We start from the raw sequence: 20,007 nt of genomic DNA on the forward strand, positions 1-20,007 counted from the left end.
AAATTGTTCCAATTTGGGTTTCATTTTAACTTAAAAAAAAAAAAAAAAAAAAGGTTTTTGAAAGGTTTGACATTTTTACAGTAAATGGCCCATTTCAGAAAAAAAAATTAAATTGAAAATTTTAGAAAATCATGTGAATGGACACAGCAAGAATGTAAATATGAATTTGTCTGTTCACGTAGTAATCCAAATATCTGAGAATGGGAAATAGTCCCCTTCAGGTTGAACTGTTGCCCTCCCTCCACCCTGCAGCCCCCCACCCGCTTCACTTCGTCTCATTGTTTTTCTTGTGGGCTAGTCTTCCTGTGCACCTGTGAATCAAGCTTCCTGTGTCTTTCTCTCTGCGCTCACACTGTCCCCTAAAACCACTCTGCTCGCGACTTCTATCGCTCAAGCATAACAAAAAGTCAAGTTGTGTGAGCGCACAGACAGCAGCACTTCAGTTAAATGCCTACAATCATATCAACACACAACCATAAAAATTTGGTTTTGCATGGGGCGCCAAGTGTGACCTGCCTAATTTTGTGGACGAAAATTCATTTTGTGACACGAAATGCTGTATTTCATGACAAAATGCTGATACGTTTTAATGCGTTTTGTACAGAGGAATACAAAAGCCAGTTACTTTTTGTTTACTGAAATGTAAAGTCCACACATCATTTGTGTACAAAATTCTAAACTGCAAACTTTAGTTTACAAAAAAAAAAAAAAATGCATTTCATGATCCCCTTTTGTGGATAAAATAAATATCACATTCACATAATGAATATTTTGTGCTGCGGCAGCCCCTCACAGACGACTGTCACACACACATAACCAAAACATAAAGTCCAGGCCTGGTACTCTCTCGTCCTTCACTGTTGTCGCACCTCCTTTTATCCTTCTGAGCTCTCTGTGTGATACGAGACCGGTGTGGTGCGCAGGTGACACTCATTAGCATTTGTGCCTCTGGCCCCACCCCCGCCCCCTCTCATGGATCGGCCTCGTCCTGCCTGCCACAGGGTACAAAAAGTAACCCCATTTGTGTCAAGAACAGAATTTCGTCCATGAAATTAAGCAAGTCACACTCGTACTTGTAATTGTGTAATTCTCATAATTGCCCTGTGTGTCTGAGCACGCTGACCACAACAACAATGAATCAGCCAATAGCTTGAGTTTGGGGGCGGGACATCTGCTGGGATTACCAATGACAGTGTTTGGGAAACTGGTTTGAAAACAAATTTGTGCAATTATTTTTGGTGCCACTGATGAACCAGAAACTATGGAAGATTATTTTCGCAATGAAAAAATTCATAATGAAAAATTAAAAATTCTAACTTTTCCAAACTCCATAATTCCAAGTTACATAGTCAGAATTGTGAGATATACACTTGCAGTTACCTTTTTTATTTTTTATTCCACGGCGTAAACAAGCTTCCATAAGAAATTACAGATAATTTTTTTATTATTTTAATATGCTCTTTGAGCACTCAAAAAATGATTTTTTGATGCTGTTCACTTTATTTAAACTATTTATTTTGATTTAACACCATTTTGCAGGTTTATGGTTCAAATGTGATTGCTTCATATTAAATTAATTTGAAACGGTTACTCTTTGACAACTTGATGTTTTCATTTCGAAATAATATGTTTAAAACAAGTAACTCAATCAAACAGGACTTTCACTTCCCATCGTGCTTTGCAAAGGGGCTGAATTGGGATAGTAAATGTTGAAATAAAGAGTTTTTGTATACGTTTTTAAGCAAGATGAGAAAATGGAGAGACTTGTTAATGTTAATAACAACCGTTATGGTAGAGCTCTGGATGAAACCAGTATCACTTCTGAACTGCCAACACCAAACATCACGTGTAAAAAAAAAAAAAAAAGTTCATTTTAGTTTACATCACAGGATTAAACAGGAAGCATTACTTGTATGACTATTTGAATATCAATTTACATGAAAACCATTTATTTAGGTTGAACTAAATCTATTCATTCAAGTTAAATGAACACCACTGATTCTAGTTAGTTGTACATGGTTGATTCTATTTGGTTTTACTTGCTTAAATCACATGGAACCACTCTCCATGATTTAATCATGTTCAGCCAAAGAGCAAATTTTTTTTGAGTGAGGTTTGCACAAAAAAAAACAAAAAAAAAAACATATATATATATATATATATGTGCGGGAAAATGATTATTTTCAACCTTCATTATCTGTTTTTAAGGGGCTTTAAGGCTTGTCAGTAAATAGTTATGATTGGCTAATGTTATTGCATAGGGAACAGTATCAATGGTCACTCGCTATTGCACATGAGTAAGTGTTTTGAAAAAAAAAGTATCCATCTAAAACCATCATTTACTGACAAAGCATTATGAAATAATTTACTTATGGTTTTTGATGCAGCTGCTGTCAGATCCAAAACAGTTGCTGCTTCATCTGTCTGTCTGTCAGGGTTTTTTTTTGTTTGTTTGTTTGTTTTTGTGCCTCACTGACAAAAACCATCAGCAGACAAATTCTCAGAACAAACATATAATGACACTGGTATCCTTTCGAAGATGCACCAAAGCGAACATTCCTGTTTATGCTTCCATTTAGTCTTCCATTTGTTCTGTTGTCAGCAGATTCAAGCGCGTGAATTATGTCAGAAAATGAACGCGCATCTGTATACTGTATCTAGTGTAGACAGCATTAATGATTATAATGGGTTCTATTTGCTTTTGACGCCACGAAACGCTCACATCCAGAGTAGGCAAATGTCAGCCGTTAAAGGTGCAGTAGGTAATCTGGGAAATGCTAACGTTAGCCTGCAAGCATTGTAAGCATACGATCCCACCCTCCCTGCAAATCTCCATCCAAAGCCACACCTCCTCCAAAACATGAATGCACAAAAGCACACCTGCTCTCGGCAAAGCGTCACAAGAGATGGCGTTAAACTACCTCATATCTCAAAGCATAACATTACAATAATAACGTAAACAACTTTGAGAGCTTGTACCTGACAGCTACAGATTCATTTCAGTGTTGATACTGTTGACATGGATACACATAATTGTACACGAGTCTGACTGAACAGCTCCGGTTAGAGCTTCACGGGTTGCCATATCTTAATTACGGTAGTTATGGCGTGAACGCAGCATAACCTTATTGTTTTGATTCAGTAGGAACTGTAAAAGCTTTGTTTGCGGTGCTGCGTGACTGAGGTCTGTCTGTACTATCTCTACATAGCATGAAACACGCTGATGATGTATAATGTCTGTGCGAACAGGGTATGCATTATTTCATTCAGACCGAATGTAATAATTGGATGAACATTTTATGGCCTTAAGCCTTCCACAGATGTATATTTATAAAAATACATTTAAACCATTTAACATAGTAATTGCTGTGAGGATATGAGGAGACTTTTAACCAGTATAACAAAAAATGTTTCTGTAGAGAATCACCTATTGCACCTTAAAGCGACTGAACACCAGTTGGCAGGGCCTGTGGTGCGATGATGTAAAACTATTTGTCCATAGGTGTGTTCGACATCGACTGCGGCTGGATGCAACCGATCGGCAAGAGTAGCCACGTGCAGGCAGGGAGGAGCTGAAAACGGAGACGTGAAGTCGGACACTTTCTGATTCCCACAGTGATGCCTGCGTTTGCATACTTTACCACTGCTGAAGTGAAATAAATGCAATACTTGACTAATACACCTATGTTTCCGAGACATTTTCATTCAATACTTTATGCTTACAGTGTCTTTTTGTAGAGTAAAGTTCAATATAAGCCTCTACTATTTAAATACAAATGTTGTGAGGTCTACGGTTTTTATCAGTTTTATTTTGATAAATTTCTAACTAGCATGCACTGCTTCAAGTCAGCCGCCGATCGGTCTGTGCAGTGCTGGATGAAGTCGAACAAGCCTCATGTATTGCTCTGGAGGCAGTTATATGCAAATGTATTTGCCCATGTGACGTCACAAATCCCACAATATCCAATGGAGCTTTATTGTACAAAGATCTCTTATATGTCAAAAGATCAAGGCAAATTTTATTTCTCATGTCATGACTCTAAAAATACTTCCCAAATATTTGAACTTTAAAAATTATTCAGTTTAACCTAGGGGTGGTGCTAGGTGTGGGCTAAGGGGCCTAAGCCCTAAATGTTTTGTTACTCATGTAAACCTTGTCTTTCTCATAGTGCTTAACAATTAATTAGAAAAATAATTGTGAATACGATTACAGCTGCCGTGATTACCTAATTGTGAAAAGTACATATTAAAGCATTATATTAATATTTTCTCCCTTTGTATCAAAGGTACTTACACCATGCTTTTGCGGTGTTGAGCAATGTAGCCAATCACAGACATGTCTGTTGAATGCAATGGCCAATCAGAAGAGTTTAAATGAGTTGCTGCTCTGAAGATGTTTTGCGCAAACTCACTGAGTTCTACACTTTCGTGATCCTGTAATTATAGGCAATATACTGTAGACACGAATAAGAGATTCACTTCAATCTATCTGATATTCTTAATGCTGCTCTGTTGCACTCAATTATGTTAGTTGCATGTGAAAAAAAAAACGGCAAAATTTAAACCAAGAGGAAGCAAACAATGTACAGGACAAAACTAGGATAATAGGAAAATATTTTTATTTGACTTAAAAAAAAAAAACCATCCAGATTTGAAAAAAAAAAAAAATAGACAAAACAACAACAAAGAGACAATGAAAACAGCTGGAAACAAGAAAATTTAAAAGATCTTTCTCTTCATGCCAGTTTCATTCACACATCTGACATCATCACAGTTTTGTGGGCAGTTACCTGCTCTCGTGCGAGACACACACATACACACACACACACACACACACACACACACAAACACACTGGGGAGATGCAGATTTTATGATAACATTTGCAACTTAGATCTTTACTCATAGGCAGATAACAATCATACACACAGACACGCACACACACACACACACACACACACACAAGCACACACACAGCCACAAACTGTTTCTTAGTATTTTGCATTATATAACTTCTTGTCAGATGCCATTCAGAGAAATAATTACTTTGATTACATTCAAGATATCTATACACCTATACAGTACATTCGGCTTTGCATATAGACACCTACACACATGCAATATAAATACTCACATGTCGCCGAGTTAAAAACAATGAGAAAAATAAAGAATTGTGTTAGAAAGGCAGAGGAATACAGACTGGTAAAAGAAAATCTATGCAAATATACAGCAATTTACTAAAAAATATTTGGTCCACTAACAAACAATTATTATTATATTTTGTGAAAAAATAGTTACATTTGTAGTTGTTACTTTTAATTTTAGTTGTTAGCTTCTTTCAGAAATGTCCATATGCAATATTTAGAAGTCCAGCGGGTCCACTAAAACTAGCTTCATCTTTGCATTTTTTTCTAATTTAATACAACATTTCATTACAAATGATATGATATCATGACGATTTGAGTGAAAAGTTGAACTTGTCTTAGCATTTGTTTGTTTGCTTTCATGACAGCTGACATGAACAAAACCTGATGATCATCTTATGAACATAAAATCTGACCGTCTGTATAAAGAATCACATGATCCATGACATATATGTGCTATTATCTACCATATATGATGTCATAACCTGACTTTGTTTTACATTTTTCAAAATCCTAAAGCTGAGAAAAGAATCTCAGATATTCCATGTGTTCTCAGACTTCTCAACCTCACAGTATATTGAGACATAATTCACCAGAAACTTTGATCATCATGAACAGTTTCATAGAAAATTGCTGTATGATCATTGTGTCCGAAGAGCTGGATTTTCTTTCAAAACATGTTTAGATGCGCATTGTAGCTTTGGGGATGTGAAAGCGGGCACTTGGTTAGGCAAACGCAATATGATTTCAAGTCTTCATTACCATGTTAATGATCCTCCATTTGGTTTCTTTGCTGGCTCTGGAGACATGAGCTGTTTTATGTGACGGTTACTCTTGCAAGTGTTGGATGCTTCTCTGATACTCTTCTACAGGTAAAGCACCTTGACTCTGAAGCTCATATCCACGCAAGTAGTGACCATTGGTCTGGCCTGCAAAATACAGGAGCTGTCTGGCAAACATGGGCTCCACCTGTGAAACAAGACATGTTCATCAGATTGGACTAACACTGTGACTACACCAGACTAGCAGACTAAAGAATAGCAGACTTCACACCACAATGGCATTGAGAAACTATATAGTTGGAATCATATTTTTTTTCCAGCTGATGAATGATAAAAACACTGACAGCCAATCAGAATCCATTCTGCTTTAAAGAGCTTGAGCAGATGACAAAACTGCAATGCTCGCTTAGAATATACAAAGCGTTATTGTCTGCTTGTGTGGGAATATAGTTATCTTTATAGTTATCGCTCTTGGAATGAATGGGTCTTTAGTGAGGGAAAGCGTTACAATCCCATGAAGCACTGCAAACAGCATGAGAGCTCTTTTGGTGCAGTTTGCTTGGCATGACTGATTGATGGAATTTTCTGACAAGCATCATGGGTCATGTAGTTTTTCACCACAAATTCTGCTGTTAAAAACATTTTTTTTTTAAAAGTTGATGACTTGCACTCTAAAGTTGCACTCTATTGCGGATCTTACTACTCATCTGGGTGCAAATTGAGACGTCCTGTACATCTTATGCACCGTGAAGTAATTTTTTTCTGTAGTTAGCAAGATGAGGCTGACATTTCATTCTAAACATCACATGTTCCTCTGAAATTTCAAAGCGCTGTTGATGAATTATGATTAATTCCAGGATGCGATTTGTGAAAAATTTGTGGGATGTTTTTGAAATGTAGTTTTTTATTTGTTATCGTGACTGAGGCAAGTAACCTATAGAGTTTCAGTTTTCAAAACATTTATTTATAAACTTCAATATTTAATACAAAACAATCACAAAATGCTTTTTGACATTTTGAAAAGCCATGCATGCATTACGGCCACTGGAACCAGTATCGTAACTTAAATGCGCTGCATCTCTCATCACAGGAGCAGAAGCGCTAACAGTTCTGATTTTATTGTTTTTAAATGTGCATATCTTAGATAAGATAATGTATATATTGATTTTATATATTTTATATGGTCTATTGGTGAAGTAGCAATGATTACCCACTGGGGATAAAAATAATTCAGTGGAAGCAGGGGGAAATCCCCCATCACCCCCCAAAAATCGCACCCTGATTATTTCAATCATGAAAACTCTGAATAGTTTTAGTGTGTTATTTAATATGGAAGTGTTAATGCATTTAGTCATTTTCGCTTTTGCTGCTGTTGAGTATTGCTGCTGCTGCAGAGCAAGTATGGACCTGCTACTGCCAATAGATACACAGAGCATGAATAAAAGTAGACATTTTAGTTTCGAATGATGTGTTACTCTTATCTGTATGACCAAAAAAGAGCATATGAGCATGTAAGATATGCTGCTGCAGCATGAGTAGACATGCATAAATCTTGTAGCAGATCTTGGCAGGTGGAGCTGTGGGAAGTGGAGGGTTTCAGAGGAACTCTAATAGTGCGCTGCAGGATTGGCTTACAGCAAGCGGCAGGGGGCAATCAGCTTGTGCCATGCAGTAATGATGTGATTGCTTGCAGATTTTATGTAAAGGACCTATCAGCCCACCTATCAGCCCCCTAGAGTTTCATGACTGAACTAGATATTTATTGCACTGAACATAGTGATACGTATCTGAATACAGTGTTTGTAGAAATATGCATCTACTGAGTTCACACTAATACATCTAAATTAAATCATGGTACATCAAGCTGCAGACAGGCTATGATTAGTATGAAGGTGGCTGGTTTTACCTGAGCTGTGATCATTTTGCTCTGCCGCTGAGGGTCCGGGAACTCGTCTCCAAAGCACAGCACCACCTGAGAACGTGGCATGGGGCGGCCGTGGTGAATGAAACCCTGCAATTCTGCATTGAGAAGAACAACAGATCACTAAATTAAACAACAGATCACTCATTAAACAGATAATAAAGTCAAATTTTATTAAAGGGTGAATCTCACACAAAATAAATTCACGCTACTATTAAAAGAAAAAAAAAAACATGAACCCATTTTGGATAATTGAGATTTTTTCTCATTTTGCATTAGGCATTTTTTTCTTAACAATTAAGCACATTTCCCCCCTAAATTCTTATTACCAAATGCATGTTTTACCATTTGTAATCATTTATCAATGGTAGTTAATTATCATTATATATATATATATATATATATATATATATATATATATATAGATCAAGACTTTTGTAAAAAAAACAAAGATTATTGGAGTATGTTACACTAGAAAATACTGTTTCAGATTTAAGAACTGAATCAATGTGTTTTGTTGTAATTAATTTTCTACATCAATTCTTTTTTTCAGCATACATTTTTGCATTTAATTCAGTATAAATAAAAGGCAGTGCAACAACCATGATATATAAATGCTTAATTTAAATAATTTTTTAAATTGCAGTAATGGAAATTAGATTTTTATTGTTTTTTTTTTTTTTTTTTTTTTTTTTTTTTTGTTGCATTTTATTAATGCACTAATAACAATTTTGAGGGGGTGGAATGTATTAAATATGATTTCAATAACAGTACTGACAGATTGAATGGATTTTAAATCTATTAAAATTGTAATGATTCAAATTTAATTTAAGAAACCATTAAATATGCCTTACAAAATATGAAGTGGTACAAAAATGTTTAAAATTGCTGATGAGTTTTAATGTCAGTAGACATTCATTACAGTCATTACTCTTCCCATCAAAGATTAAAAAAACTCCTGATGAGCAATAATGTGAACACAAGACCCCCTCTAAGTGTGTTCACATAAACTGATGACTAGTAGAAAGCTGAAATGCAAATGAACTTTAGCAGGTGCAAATGGAGTCTGTATACATGTGTGTGATGGACACGCTGGAAAATCCCACAGTGTCAAACATCAAGTGAAACATGTGACATTAGAGACAGACCTAATCATGACATGTGGCAAACCACACATAGGTTAATGAACATGGTTTCACGTACACACCGCTCACTGACACAAGTTAAATGACAGGCCTTTCCCCTGATTTGACAAAAGATCTGAATATGGGCTAGAAAAGATGCTCAGTTGAAGTTAAAAACACATCAAAACACTTCTTCAGTATATCAAAAGATAAGCAAACAGCTTTGAAGAGGGTTCCATTCGATTAAGATTATTTATGTAACACTGTTTCCCATCGTCCTAAAGTCTCTACACTCTTAAAAATAAAGGTTCTTTACTGGCATTGATGGTTCCATGAAGAACCTTTAAAATCCACAGAAGCTTTCCACTGAAAAAAAGATTTTTTATAGTGGAAAAGTTTACTTCATATTATTAGAATGTTCTCCATACTATGAAAAGGCTCTTTGAGGAACCCAAAATGGTTTGTCTATTGCAAGGATGTACTGCAGAGTTTAGCTCCAACTTGCCTCACCTTACCTGCTAGAAAGTTTCTAGTATGCCTAGTAAGATCTTGACTAGCTGATTCAGTTGTATGTTTAGTTAGGGTTGGAGCTGAACTCTGCAGGACAGTGGATTCTCTGCAGGACAGCATTGGATTGGACATCCCTGATCTATTGCATTGCTAGGGACCCTAGGGATATTGACTCAATTTTAAAGAATTCTTTATGCCAAAAAGGGTATATACAACACTATAAAGGTTCTAAAAGAGCTTTCTTTTTTGTTGCAGTGATACCATAGAAGAACCATCTTGGATTCCCCAAAGAACCTTTCAGTGAACCGTTCTTAAAATAATGTGTCAACATTTTAATAATCTGAAGAACCTTTTTCACCATAAAGAAACTTTTGGAACTTGTAAAATTGGGAACTTGTGGAATGGAAAGGTTCTGTGGATGTTAAATGTTCTTCATGGAACCATAAATGCCAATAAAGAGGAGAAATGGCTTCAATGATTGCATAATACTTACATATTTAATGGTTATTGTTAAGTTGTTTCAGTATTTTTTCTAGTGATCAAGTGTATATGTTTACAAGCTATTTAATTCATAAAATTGAATTACAATTATAAATTACTTAAAACAAAATTAATTAATTAAAACTAATTCCACAAAATGATCCCATGATGGAAACCCCTAAAAGGTTCTATATATGAAGCACCTGAAAGAACTCTTTAAGTTTCTATACAGAACCTTACTTTCAGTTTGCTTTTCCACTGCAGTTTAGTACCGCTTCAAAGTGGTGGGATTATAGACTGATCGTATAGTTGTGCCACCTCTACTGCCGTGGATCTGCTCCTCAGCTACCAACAAGTCTGCACCTCATCTACTGACCACGATATAGCCATTTCTTTTTTCAAGTTGCGTGCGAAGGTCGTTTAAAGCAAGTCGTTTAAAAAAAACTTGCTTGGACAAATTATATTGTGCTGGCTGTTACTGACTAAATCTACACAGTAAAATCCCCAGAGTTAAATCAACTCATCTCAGAGTACATTTGGTCCCTCTCTAAATAGTGTTAAAGTAACACTGAAGCAGAGTTAACGTTAATGAGATAATTAAGCACTTAATTAAGTGATGATTGAACATTAATGATGAACACCTGCTGTTAACAAGCATAATCACTGCAATCACAATCTCTCAAGATCTGATTAAAAGATCTGATTCACTTATTACTAACCATATTGACTTTATTTCTGTCACACATCTAAAGAAGTTCTTATTGAGAATTAACGGAGGTTTAGATGTTGGTGTTGTATTGGTAAAAAATTATGTCACCATCATGGTGGTCAGGGTTTGTTTTAGTTGGGCTCTTGACTCTTGTATGCCTTTAAAACAATTCTTAAAATAGAATTCTTCTAGAATTCTTGTGTTTCTCTTTTCTTCAGTGATTCTGCTTGTTAATAGCAGGTGTTCATCATCAATGTTCAATCATTATTTAATTATTTGCTTAATTCTCTCATTGACTCTGCTTCAGTGTTATTTTAACATTATGTAGAGAGGGACCATATGTACTCTGAGCAGAGTTGATTTAACTCTGGGGATTTTGCGGGTTTGGTGTCTCGTGTTTCAAATCCAATGACGCTGGTAGTGACGATTCTCTCTGACCATTCAGTGATCTGCAGTGTTTACACGTCACATTTAGTATCGGTACGGCTCGATTGGAGGTTGTACTATTTAAGTGAGCCGTACCGTGCCATACCGAGCCGTCCCATGCAGTGGAAAAGCGCCAAAAAGTGAGTTGTACTGAACTGTACCATGCAGTGGAAAAATGCCATAAGGGTGCATGAAAACCCTCTTTTGGAACCTTTATTTTTAAGAGTGTAAGAAGAGCATGGACTACTCAAAAATACTGTTCATTTTTACATTGCGAATCATTCATATGGTACTTCTTCTTTAAATGGTTGCATTAAACTGAATGTGATAGCTTATGTAAGAATGATTTTACGAACAAATTGCACGCCTGCACGTTTCATAAATCATATATATACGATATGTGTGGAAGCATGTGTGCCACATCGCCAACCCAAATAATCACACTATGTTTATCTAACAGCCCATAATTGTGTTCAAAAGGTCTAATCAAGCTGCATCTTAATTAAAGGGGCTTTAGTCAAACTGGACTTCAGTCTCCAGAAAACACACCACTGGCCTGAGATCTTTAACGTATACCATGAACCCAAGTCAGAGGCAGGTCTGTAACATCTAAACCAAGCACTTCTCTAGTAATGTTGCAGTGAAGACTGAAATCTCCCCTAACCTGAGAGGAACTGCTGTGTATCCATCAGCTTGCAGGTCTGCTCTTTCTCCAGCTTGTTTGGCTTGTCTGCATATGGTGCCAGTGGACCTTCCCAATATACTCTGCCTTGGCACAGCCGCTTGGCGTACAGCCCATCCGGTGCCAACCACAGCAGAACGCCACGCTCCAAGATGTTGGGCAGCTTCTCGGCCCCACGCCGCTGGGACTGGGGGTATGGGAAGGGAAAGAGCACAGGCTCTGCCCCACCATAGAGCCTTTCCTCTGGGCAAGGAGAAGAAGGGGATGAAGGGGATCCTGGGGACGGAGAGGAGGAGATTCGACAGCCTTCAGGGCTGTTGGTGGTGACTTCCTTAACAAGTGACTCACGGTAGTACAGGGAGACGTGCAGACGACAGTCTACAGAAGACAGAACATAAAACGCTTTAGAGTTTAGACATGGTGACTGTTTTTCACATTTTTTAAGCAAAACTCACTGCCACAATTTAGGTGGTTTCTAGGTGGTTGCTTATTGGCCCAATATCAAAGAGTCCACCCAACAAAGACCTGTGAAATCCCCAAAAGTCTTTTGATCATATAATAATGTCATATAATGCTCTGTGTGTGAGTTGTGTTCATTTACCTGAAATGGCCATGGCTTCAGCGGATCTCATATTGGGGTCCATTGCCACTGGATGGGTTTCTGTAGGTGAGTAGGTGTAGAAGGAGCCAGATATCTGGTATCCTGGAAAGTGTACAAGCATTAAAATAGCTGATTTTTTTTACCACAGCTGACACTAATATTTTCAAAGCGCCATCAAAAATAATTATGCAATGTGATGACAAAGGTGCCTAAGAAGTTAACTATATAAAATAATATCCCAGCTAACAAATATATGTTCTAAGAAAATTTTTCTAAAGTTCCCTTTAAGTTATGACAACGTTATTTCTGAAAGTTCTCTGAACATTCAAAACTTTCATGCAAACTTCTATTTCATCAATCTGCAAACATTATGGGAAAGTTACTTTTGAATGTTCTCTAAACATTCTGAAATATTTTTTTTTTTAAAAATGGTAGAACTAAACGTTTAAGGGAAGAAAAAAAAAACATAAAATGGACAATGTATAAATAACATTTTTGTGCTTACATTTTGAGAACATTATTAAAGACCAGATAACTCTTAACGGACGTTCTATTAACATTACTAACATAACTTTTCGTTTGTTCATAACTTTGAAAGATCCTTGCCAAAACATTAGCTAAAGTTCTAAGAATGTTCCCTGTTTGGCTCTCTCATTGCAATTCTTCAACAATCAAAGTCGGAATGGAGACCAGACCCAGACCATGACAGGACATGCTAAGATCCAGATAAAGACTAGACCAAGGCCTAAACCAGAAACCCAGATCAAGACTTGTCAATCCAAGAACCATGCTTTCCTTTTTAACAAACTTATTTCTGCTACCTTCATTTTAAAATCAAATAGTGGTTAAGTAGATTTTCGGGACCATGCAGTTCTTGCAAAATCTCTAATGGTGAAAATACCATGAGGTAATTATCAACTTTAGTAAAAATGTGTCCCTGAAATAAACAATAATGAAACCCAGATCTGGACAAAGACTCGACTCTACATTTTGAGGTTTTATCAAGGCACTGCTTGTGTCATCATGAGAGGCCACAAGACCAAGACTCTGATAAAAAATTAGTTGCCGACAGTCAAAAGTCTATATGTATTTAATGTTTATTATTTACTTATTTCTAGCTACAGTTAATAAAGAGGCTTTAGCAAAATGTCAGCTAAGCACAAAGTACGGTCTGCAACACAAATTCATTGGTACATTTTGAGTTCACCATTTTACAGAGTGAGAAGAGACATTAATAAACAACCTTTAATACAGAGTGTATCATATATATGGATTTCCTCTTTCTTTTTTTCAACTAATGTTGCTCGCCTTTGATAAACGCTCTTCTCAATTATTACAGGAACAAGCAAACAAATGAGAGCATGTAGCTCCAAGAATAGCATCTAGCTTCTATGAAAAAAAAAAACCTTAATATGGTACAGAACCTTTAAATATGGCCTACAATTACTTTCGGTTACTTAAGACAAATAGTTGTTTGCCAGTAAGTAAATGCCATTAAAGCTGTCAACTCATTTTGTACTATTCAAGAAGCTGGAAGCCGGTACCGTTGTCACAGGGCGATGCATGCCAGGGTAAAGAGCGTGTTGGTGGATACGGACACTGGCCGTACGGTAACTCCGCGTGAGGCGTTTGGGCATGAGGCTGGTCTGCACTATATTCTCTCCAATCACGTCTCTCCTGGGGGTGCATGTATCCCGGCATCTGCAGGGAGACAATGGGAAGGTTTTTGAGGCCTTATCACTATCACTTGACTTCCCTGAGAAAAACAACAGCGTTGCTGGTCACCAGTATAGGTTTTGTTTTGGTTACTGATACAAAGCATGGGATGCCAGTAGCAGGAATGGCTATTAGAGTTCATAACTAGCTTAACCAAATGAGATTGACTTGGATGACCAGCTTCACCAGTCATGCTTCATATGGGTACACTGGTCCAGGGCTGCGTTTCCCAAAAGCATTGAAAGCCTAAGTAGATCATAACTATTGCCACCAATGGTCTCTACGATCAACTTAGCTCACAATGCTTTTGAAAACGCAGCCCTGGACCAGCTGGTCTTTTCAGCAGTGTTGATTGCGCACTTTCACTTCAGGGTTATTATAGTTAACCAAAACTAGAACTAAAACTAAAACCATAAATACTTTCACTGCTTGAAATTAAAAAAAAAAAAAAAAAAAAAAATTTTGTTTTGTTTTATACTAATTTAACTAAAACTACTTAAATAAAAACAAAAACTATAGGCCTATAGACAAAAACATAATAATAATAATGACTAAAAAATTATTAAAAAAAAAATATTAAAAAAAAAATTACTACAATTTTAACAAAAACAGAAAAAAGTTTTTTTTTATGATACTGAAATAACAGTTTCACTTTGAAAGCATCTGCTAAAAAGGAGTAAATGTAAATGTAGTAGATGCAATGCTAACAGGACATGAGATGTCTCCCATGGATATTAATATTTTGTGAAAAGTGTGACATCATCGCATCTTACCTGAGGCTGTAGAGGTGGATAAGGAGAATGCATGGGATAACTAATAGGAGTCACGTGCGTCGTGTTGTCCTCCATACTACTGGCCTTAGAGCCTAAAATGCAAAAATAACAGCTCTTCATACCCTTCGCAGAGTATAACTGCACACCAATGTTTATGAATCTTTAGCTGCACATCGTCATTTTTTTAATTAATTTCTCATCATTATCTTGAATCAAAATAACTTCCCCTCCCTCTTGCAGCAACATCATTTCTCTGATGATGTGTTTACTGGTGTGAGGGCGGGGCAACAAGAGATCAACCAATAGCAAACAACCATCCAATCATCTCCCCATGGACAAAACCAAGCCCCACATTACATTTGTTCTCGTTCCAGAAACCATTTCACTGGGATTTACGTCACAATAGGGAAGAAAACACTTCCATTTCATGTCGACTTTAAATTTGACTTTTATTTTGGTTGCTTATAGAAAGCAAGCATAGATTTCGGGGAAGCTATTAAACAGCCAACCCGATCTTATGCGAAAATCTTACTATTTTACAAGTCAGCGATTTTGTATGAATTCAAACAATTCATTTTTGTGGTTTTTAGACAGCCGACTGTATGAAAACATACGAATGTACAATTCATTTGAATTCACCACCAATTTGCCAAGATGTAAATAGTTATCACAAGTGCAACTTTCCTTCCTGTGTTGATGTATTTCTCTTTTAAACAGAAGCTAGACTGGATATTAAAAAAAATAAAAATAGCCAACAGCCTTTAGTTTACACCACAGTCATGATCTGCTACTTGCTAGTCAGGGGCAGGTGGACATTTGCATTCCTGAGAGCATTTGATTGGTCAAAAATCAGTCCAAGATAAGCAATCAATATTTTTGTTCTGTTTCACTGGAAGAGAAGATCTGTACATTTTTTGAATGTGTATATCTGCTAAAACACATACTCAAAGGTGCATATTCACTTACAGTTTAAATCTTGCTTCTACTTCACAGGTAGTTCACAAGCTTTATGAATAGCAACTGCATTAATGTGTGAATCTATTTTTATGTCACCTTTTATGAAATTCTAGTTCTTGCACAAAATACTTGGATAATTTAGGGTCCTATACCAGAAGTATCTTGACCCAACATCTCAAAAGCACAAGCTCGTATTATGCAAGGGGTGATTTTGTTGCTTAGTGCTGTGCACTTGGTAACCGAAGCTCTCTATAAAAAGCTTGAGGGATTTTAGCACATGTAGTGGCTTCCTCTTAGCTTCCTGCTACACATACTGAGGGCAAGTAGCAATATTTAATGTGAATGCATAGCATGCATTCACCTTTGTGTGGCAAATTAGCTCTGCTCAAAATTAACTCCTTTGTGAGCTTATTTTTCAGCAAGAGCTGGAAAGGTCCAATGCATCAAATTTAGACCAAAAACTGCACATTTTAAAAAGGAGAGTTCCTATTGCCAAAATATATATTTGTGCATTAGAAGGTAACCAATACAATGGTAATAAAAGACTTTCGATTGACGCATGCTATGATATATATTTTAAATACATTTCACTCATTGCTATTCTTAAAACAAGCCTCCAAATATGGAAATTACCTCTCTTTGCTCCTTCTGGTATTATCCTGTAGACCTTGTAAGGATCCGATATGTCCAACTGGCTTCGCTCCACCAGTTCATCAAAGTCATTACTTTTGTTCAGGGCACAGCGGAGTCTTGTCTTCCACGTTGGAGGGTCTGGTTTGTCCAAGCCTTCCCTGTATTTGCCTTTAAACAGGGCCCAAGCCTACAACCACATAGATGAGATGAGAAGAAGAGTTAGATGAAAAGGGGGAAGCAGAAGGAAATTGGCCAAATGGCCAATTATCCACAGATAGGAACCCCACATATAATTTATATAAGTGACAATGAATGTCAGAATGGATAGTCATTATGATTCCTATTAATATAATAACAATATGTAGGCTAATTAATAAAATGCTGTATACTTTATATTTGATTGATTGAACTGTCAATACTGGTGTTTCTACAACACCAGAATTGGAAATTTGAGAGAGAAAAAAAATCCAATACAGCCACTCAATGGTCTTTTTTCAGCTCAGTGTAACTTCCATTGCACAGATCTTCTCTAACTGACAGGAAATTAGACCTCATAATCCATGTGTTTCACATCTTAAATAAAATTTATTACACACACTGTCAAATATGTGCCTTGATTTATTTACTATAATAATAATGTCTATACATCATACAGTTGCCCCAAAATGTATGTGGACACTGAAGCCACTTAGAGGTGCATTGATGCATCGCATCAGATAACAAAATATCAAACCACGTGGCTGCAAACAAATGCGTTTTTCTCAGAACAAACTGCACTTTTCTTCATAATGTTTGCTTGTTGACTTCGAATCAGCTGGTATTTTGGTGTTTTTGTTGGATGTATGAAGTAAGTTCTCCTCATGTTCATACAGGTGTGAACTATGGCCATTATCTAATGTTTTGCAACCACTTCTCTCTTCATTTTCAACACTATTGATCTATTGTCGTATCATTTGACAGCTTAACCAACTTCTGTCGGTCAAATGTCTTGCTTGAAAAGTGTGTCTAAATTACACTTGGTTTTATAAATACGACGTTTAGACATTTTCTCATTTTGGGGGGCAACTGTACAATTTTAAATAAGGTCTAAAACTGAATAAAGCACATCCTCTGACATTTCATCACGGTCCACCCTCATCCTCAACAATCACCTTGAAGAGCGCCGCGTCCTCATCGCGGTTGTAGTCCTGTTTCCCCGCGTGTTTCCAAGGAATCCTGAAAATGGTTTTCTCGTCATTTTCCCAAACCAAGCCGGGATACTCCCCGCTGTCAATCTGATCGATGAGCCACTGTCTAAGTTTGCCATTCCCACAACTGACTGACATGCTGCAGTCCCCATCTAAGTTCATGTCTGTCAGGGAGGCATGCGAGAGCAGGTGCACATGCAGTGAGCAGAAGAGTGTTTCAAATGAGTTCATGCATGGATATTCCTTAATAACAAACAAAATAATAACGTCTACTGCAGGCGTTCAGGTGAAACCAACAGAAAATGTTGTAGGCTAGGAGTATTAAAAGAATGAAGTTTCAACTTTGAAAGTTTACATGCAAGTCAATAGGCTAAGTTAAAAAATGTAGTTTAATAATACACTGGCCCATTATTTTCAAAGAAACTATATATATATATATATATATATATATATATATATATATATATATATATATATATATAAAAGAATAGCTTATAAAGCATGAAGCATAAGCATCATAAATACACAGGCTACATGTGGTTGCCCAGCTTGCTCAAAGTTTATTTTCTTTTAAATCAAGTCACATTCAGCTCATTAGTTAGCCTACTTGAGGATGACTGTCACACGGATCAAGGCTCAAGTCTTACCTTAGTGAATGCAGACAGCTTGACTTCACTTACAAACCGATACTTCTCAAGTCATGTCAGAGGAAGGTGTTTCTATTCTTAAATAATGTAAAGTGCGCTAGGTGGAGAGATGGGTGGAGCGTTACGTGGAAGTCTTTCTCCAGCAGCATTAAGAGCCGAAGACTTCAGAGAAACACGACAGAACCGCAAGAATAAACATCCAACATACGGGAAATCCCTCTGAGACACACACATACACACACGATGGAACAAATATCTGTCGATAAAATATGCCAGAAAATCTCCCAGCACTCGTCATCAGTTATCCTGGTGTTTGATGTTTGTTTATGTAGGTTTGCTTTGAGGAAATTCACAGCCGTCGCAGTCACGGAACAAGACTAATCTGAGAGTGTGTGAGTGTCCCATTAAAAGATGCTTATGTCAATAGTAATTGTGTCTTTTTGTGAGTGTTTTGAAATGTCACAGAGGCGTACGATGTTCGGGGTCAGTTTAAGCCCCAAAAATATTTAAGTAAATCATATATTAAATATGAAACTCATCAAGCATTTCATATCAAGTCATTTCAAATCTGCGATCAACGTGTTCCAAGTGTTGAATATGCTGCCATCTGCAGTCTGCCCGCGATATAACAGCTGAGTTGCCGTCTACCTTATCATCATTAGAACATTAGGGTAACATGGAGGAAGATGACCCCCTTTAGAACAATGTAGATTTACTTTTAAACTGTAACATATTTAGATACAAGTTTAGCATGCCAATGTGTTATTACAGGAAATAAACAGAAACATTTTCTAATTTAGTTGTTATATCACAAAATGTAAAATATTAAGAGTAGGCCTAGTAAGCTTCCCCTTGGACAAACTCTTACAGCATGAATGTTACTTTTGATGTAATTTTTATTAATATTAATATATATTTTAAAGTTTTATATTTTAAATTTTTATGTCGACAGTTTGAATAATTGAATAACCAATGACAGACAAAGCAGAATCCCAGTAAAAGAGATTCATCTGAAAGGTAAAATTATTCTAGAACTTGTGTACAGGCATATGAATATTAACATATTTAATTGCCCATATTTTAATTAAAGATATATGATAATAGCAACATTATGAAATCAAATTGAATGATTTCACTCAACCTATAGGTTTTAATGAAAGCGAAGATGTCTGAAGTACATCTAATTCATGGAAATATTAAATGATAACCCCATTAATTACAATGATTATTACATTTAAAAATAATTACACTAGTAACACAATGCCATCTTAATTCAAACTTTTTCTCTACAAATCCAAAAACATTGATGTGTCTACAAATCCCTCATTGACAAACACACAATTTTCCAGACACAAAATTAGATCAATTAACGCAGAAACTGTTTCGACTGAGTAAATCTCACAAATGTTGATATTCAGATGAAATGACAAAATTAAAAATAGCATAGCCATTCATCAAAAGTGTGAGATTTTGTGTTATATATGGTCAGCAGCATAAAATAGGGGTGTGTGTGTGGGGACATGAGGGGGGTCATCTTTCCCCATGTTACCCTACCACTACAAAATACCCGTATGGTGATATTAAACAACATTTTTAAAACTAAACATTTCTACTCTTTCTTTATGTGACTTTGACATTAAAACAGCCCCTCAGTAAGCTTTGGTAACACAACTAACAGCAATTCAGCTTCTCACATTTCCAGCAAGTGTAGAAGAAA

At 36.4% G+C, this 20,007-nt stretch overlaps 1 protein-coding gene across 2 annotated transcripts; it reads right to left on the bottom strand.

Annotated features, from left to right (window-relative positions):
• Positions 1–4,602: 4,602 nt before the first annotated feature.
• irf4a (interferon regulatory factor 4a) lies at positions 4,603–19,874 on the bottom strand. Of its 2 annotated transcripts, none has more exons than XM_048163291.1 (9): positions 18,291–19,874; positions 17,608–17,807; positions 16,457–16,643; positions 14,867–14,958; positions 13,922–14,078; positions 12,378–12,479; positions 11,759–12,154; positions 7,831–7,943; positions 4,603–6,111 (listed from the first exon to the last, which is right to left on the bottom strand). In XM_048163291.1, the coding sequence occupies exons 2-9, from the start codon at positions 17,803–17,805 to the stop codon at positions 5,971–5,973; spliced, it is 1,386 nt and encodes a 461-aa protein (XP_048019248.1). In that variant the 5' UTR covers positions 17,806–17,807; positions 18,291–19,874; the 3' UTR covers positions 4,603–5,970. The 2 variants fall into 2 exon arrangements, with proteins under 2 accessions (XP_048019248.1, XP_048019247.1); XM_048163290.1 differs by having other exon boundaries at positions 17,608–17,886.
• Between the last annotated feature and the right edge of the window lie 133 nt (positions 19,875–20,007).

This window comes from Megalobrama amblycephala, linkage group LG17, assembly GCF_018812025.1.
Source record: "Megalobrama amblycephala isolate DHTTF-2021 linkage group LG17, ASM1881202v1, whole genome shotgun sequence".
NCBI lineage: Eukaryota > Metazoa > Chordata > Actinopteri > Cypriniformes > Xenocyprididae > Megalobrama > Megalobrama amblycephala.

Excerpts from the sequence above, each read along its gene's own strand:
- irf4a (XM_048163290.1), bottom strand. The coding sequence starts at position 17,874 with ATGAACTCATTTGAAACACTCTTCTGCTCACTGCATGTGCACCTGCTC. Across the intron at positions 16,644-17,607 it reads AGGACGCGGCGCTCTTCAAG|GCTTGGGCCCTGTTTAAAGG; the intron begins GTGATTGTTGAG and ends ATGTGGTTGTAG. Across the intron at positions 14,079-14,866 it reads ATCCACCTCTACAGCCTCAG|ATGCCGGGATACATGCACCC; the intron begins GTAAGATGCGAT and ends GTCTCCCTGCAG.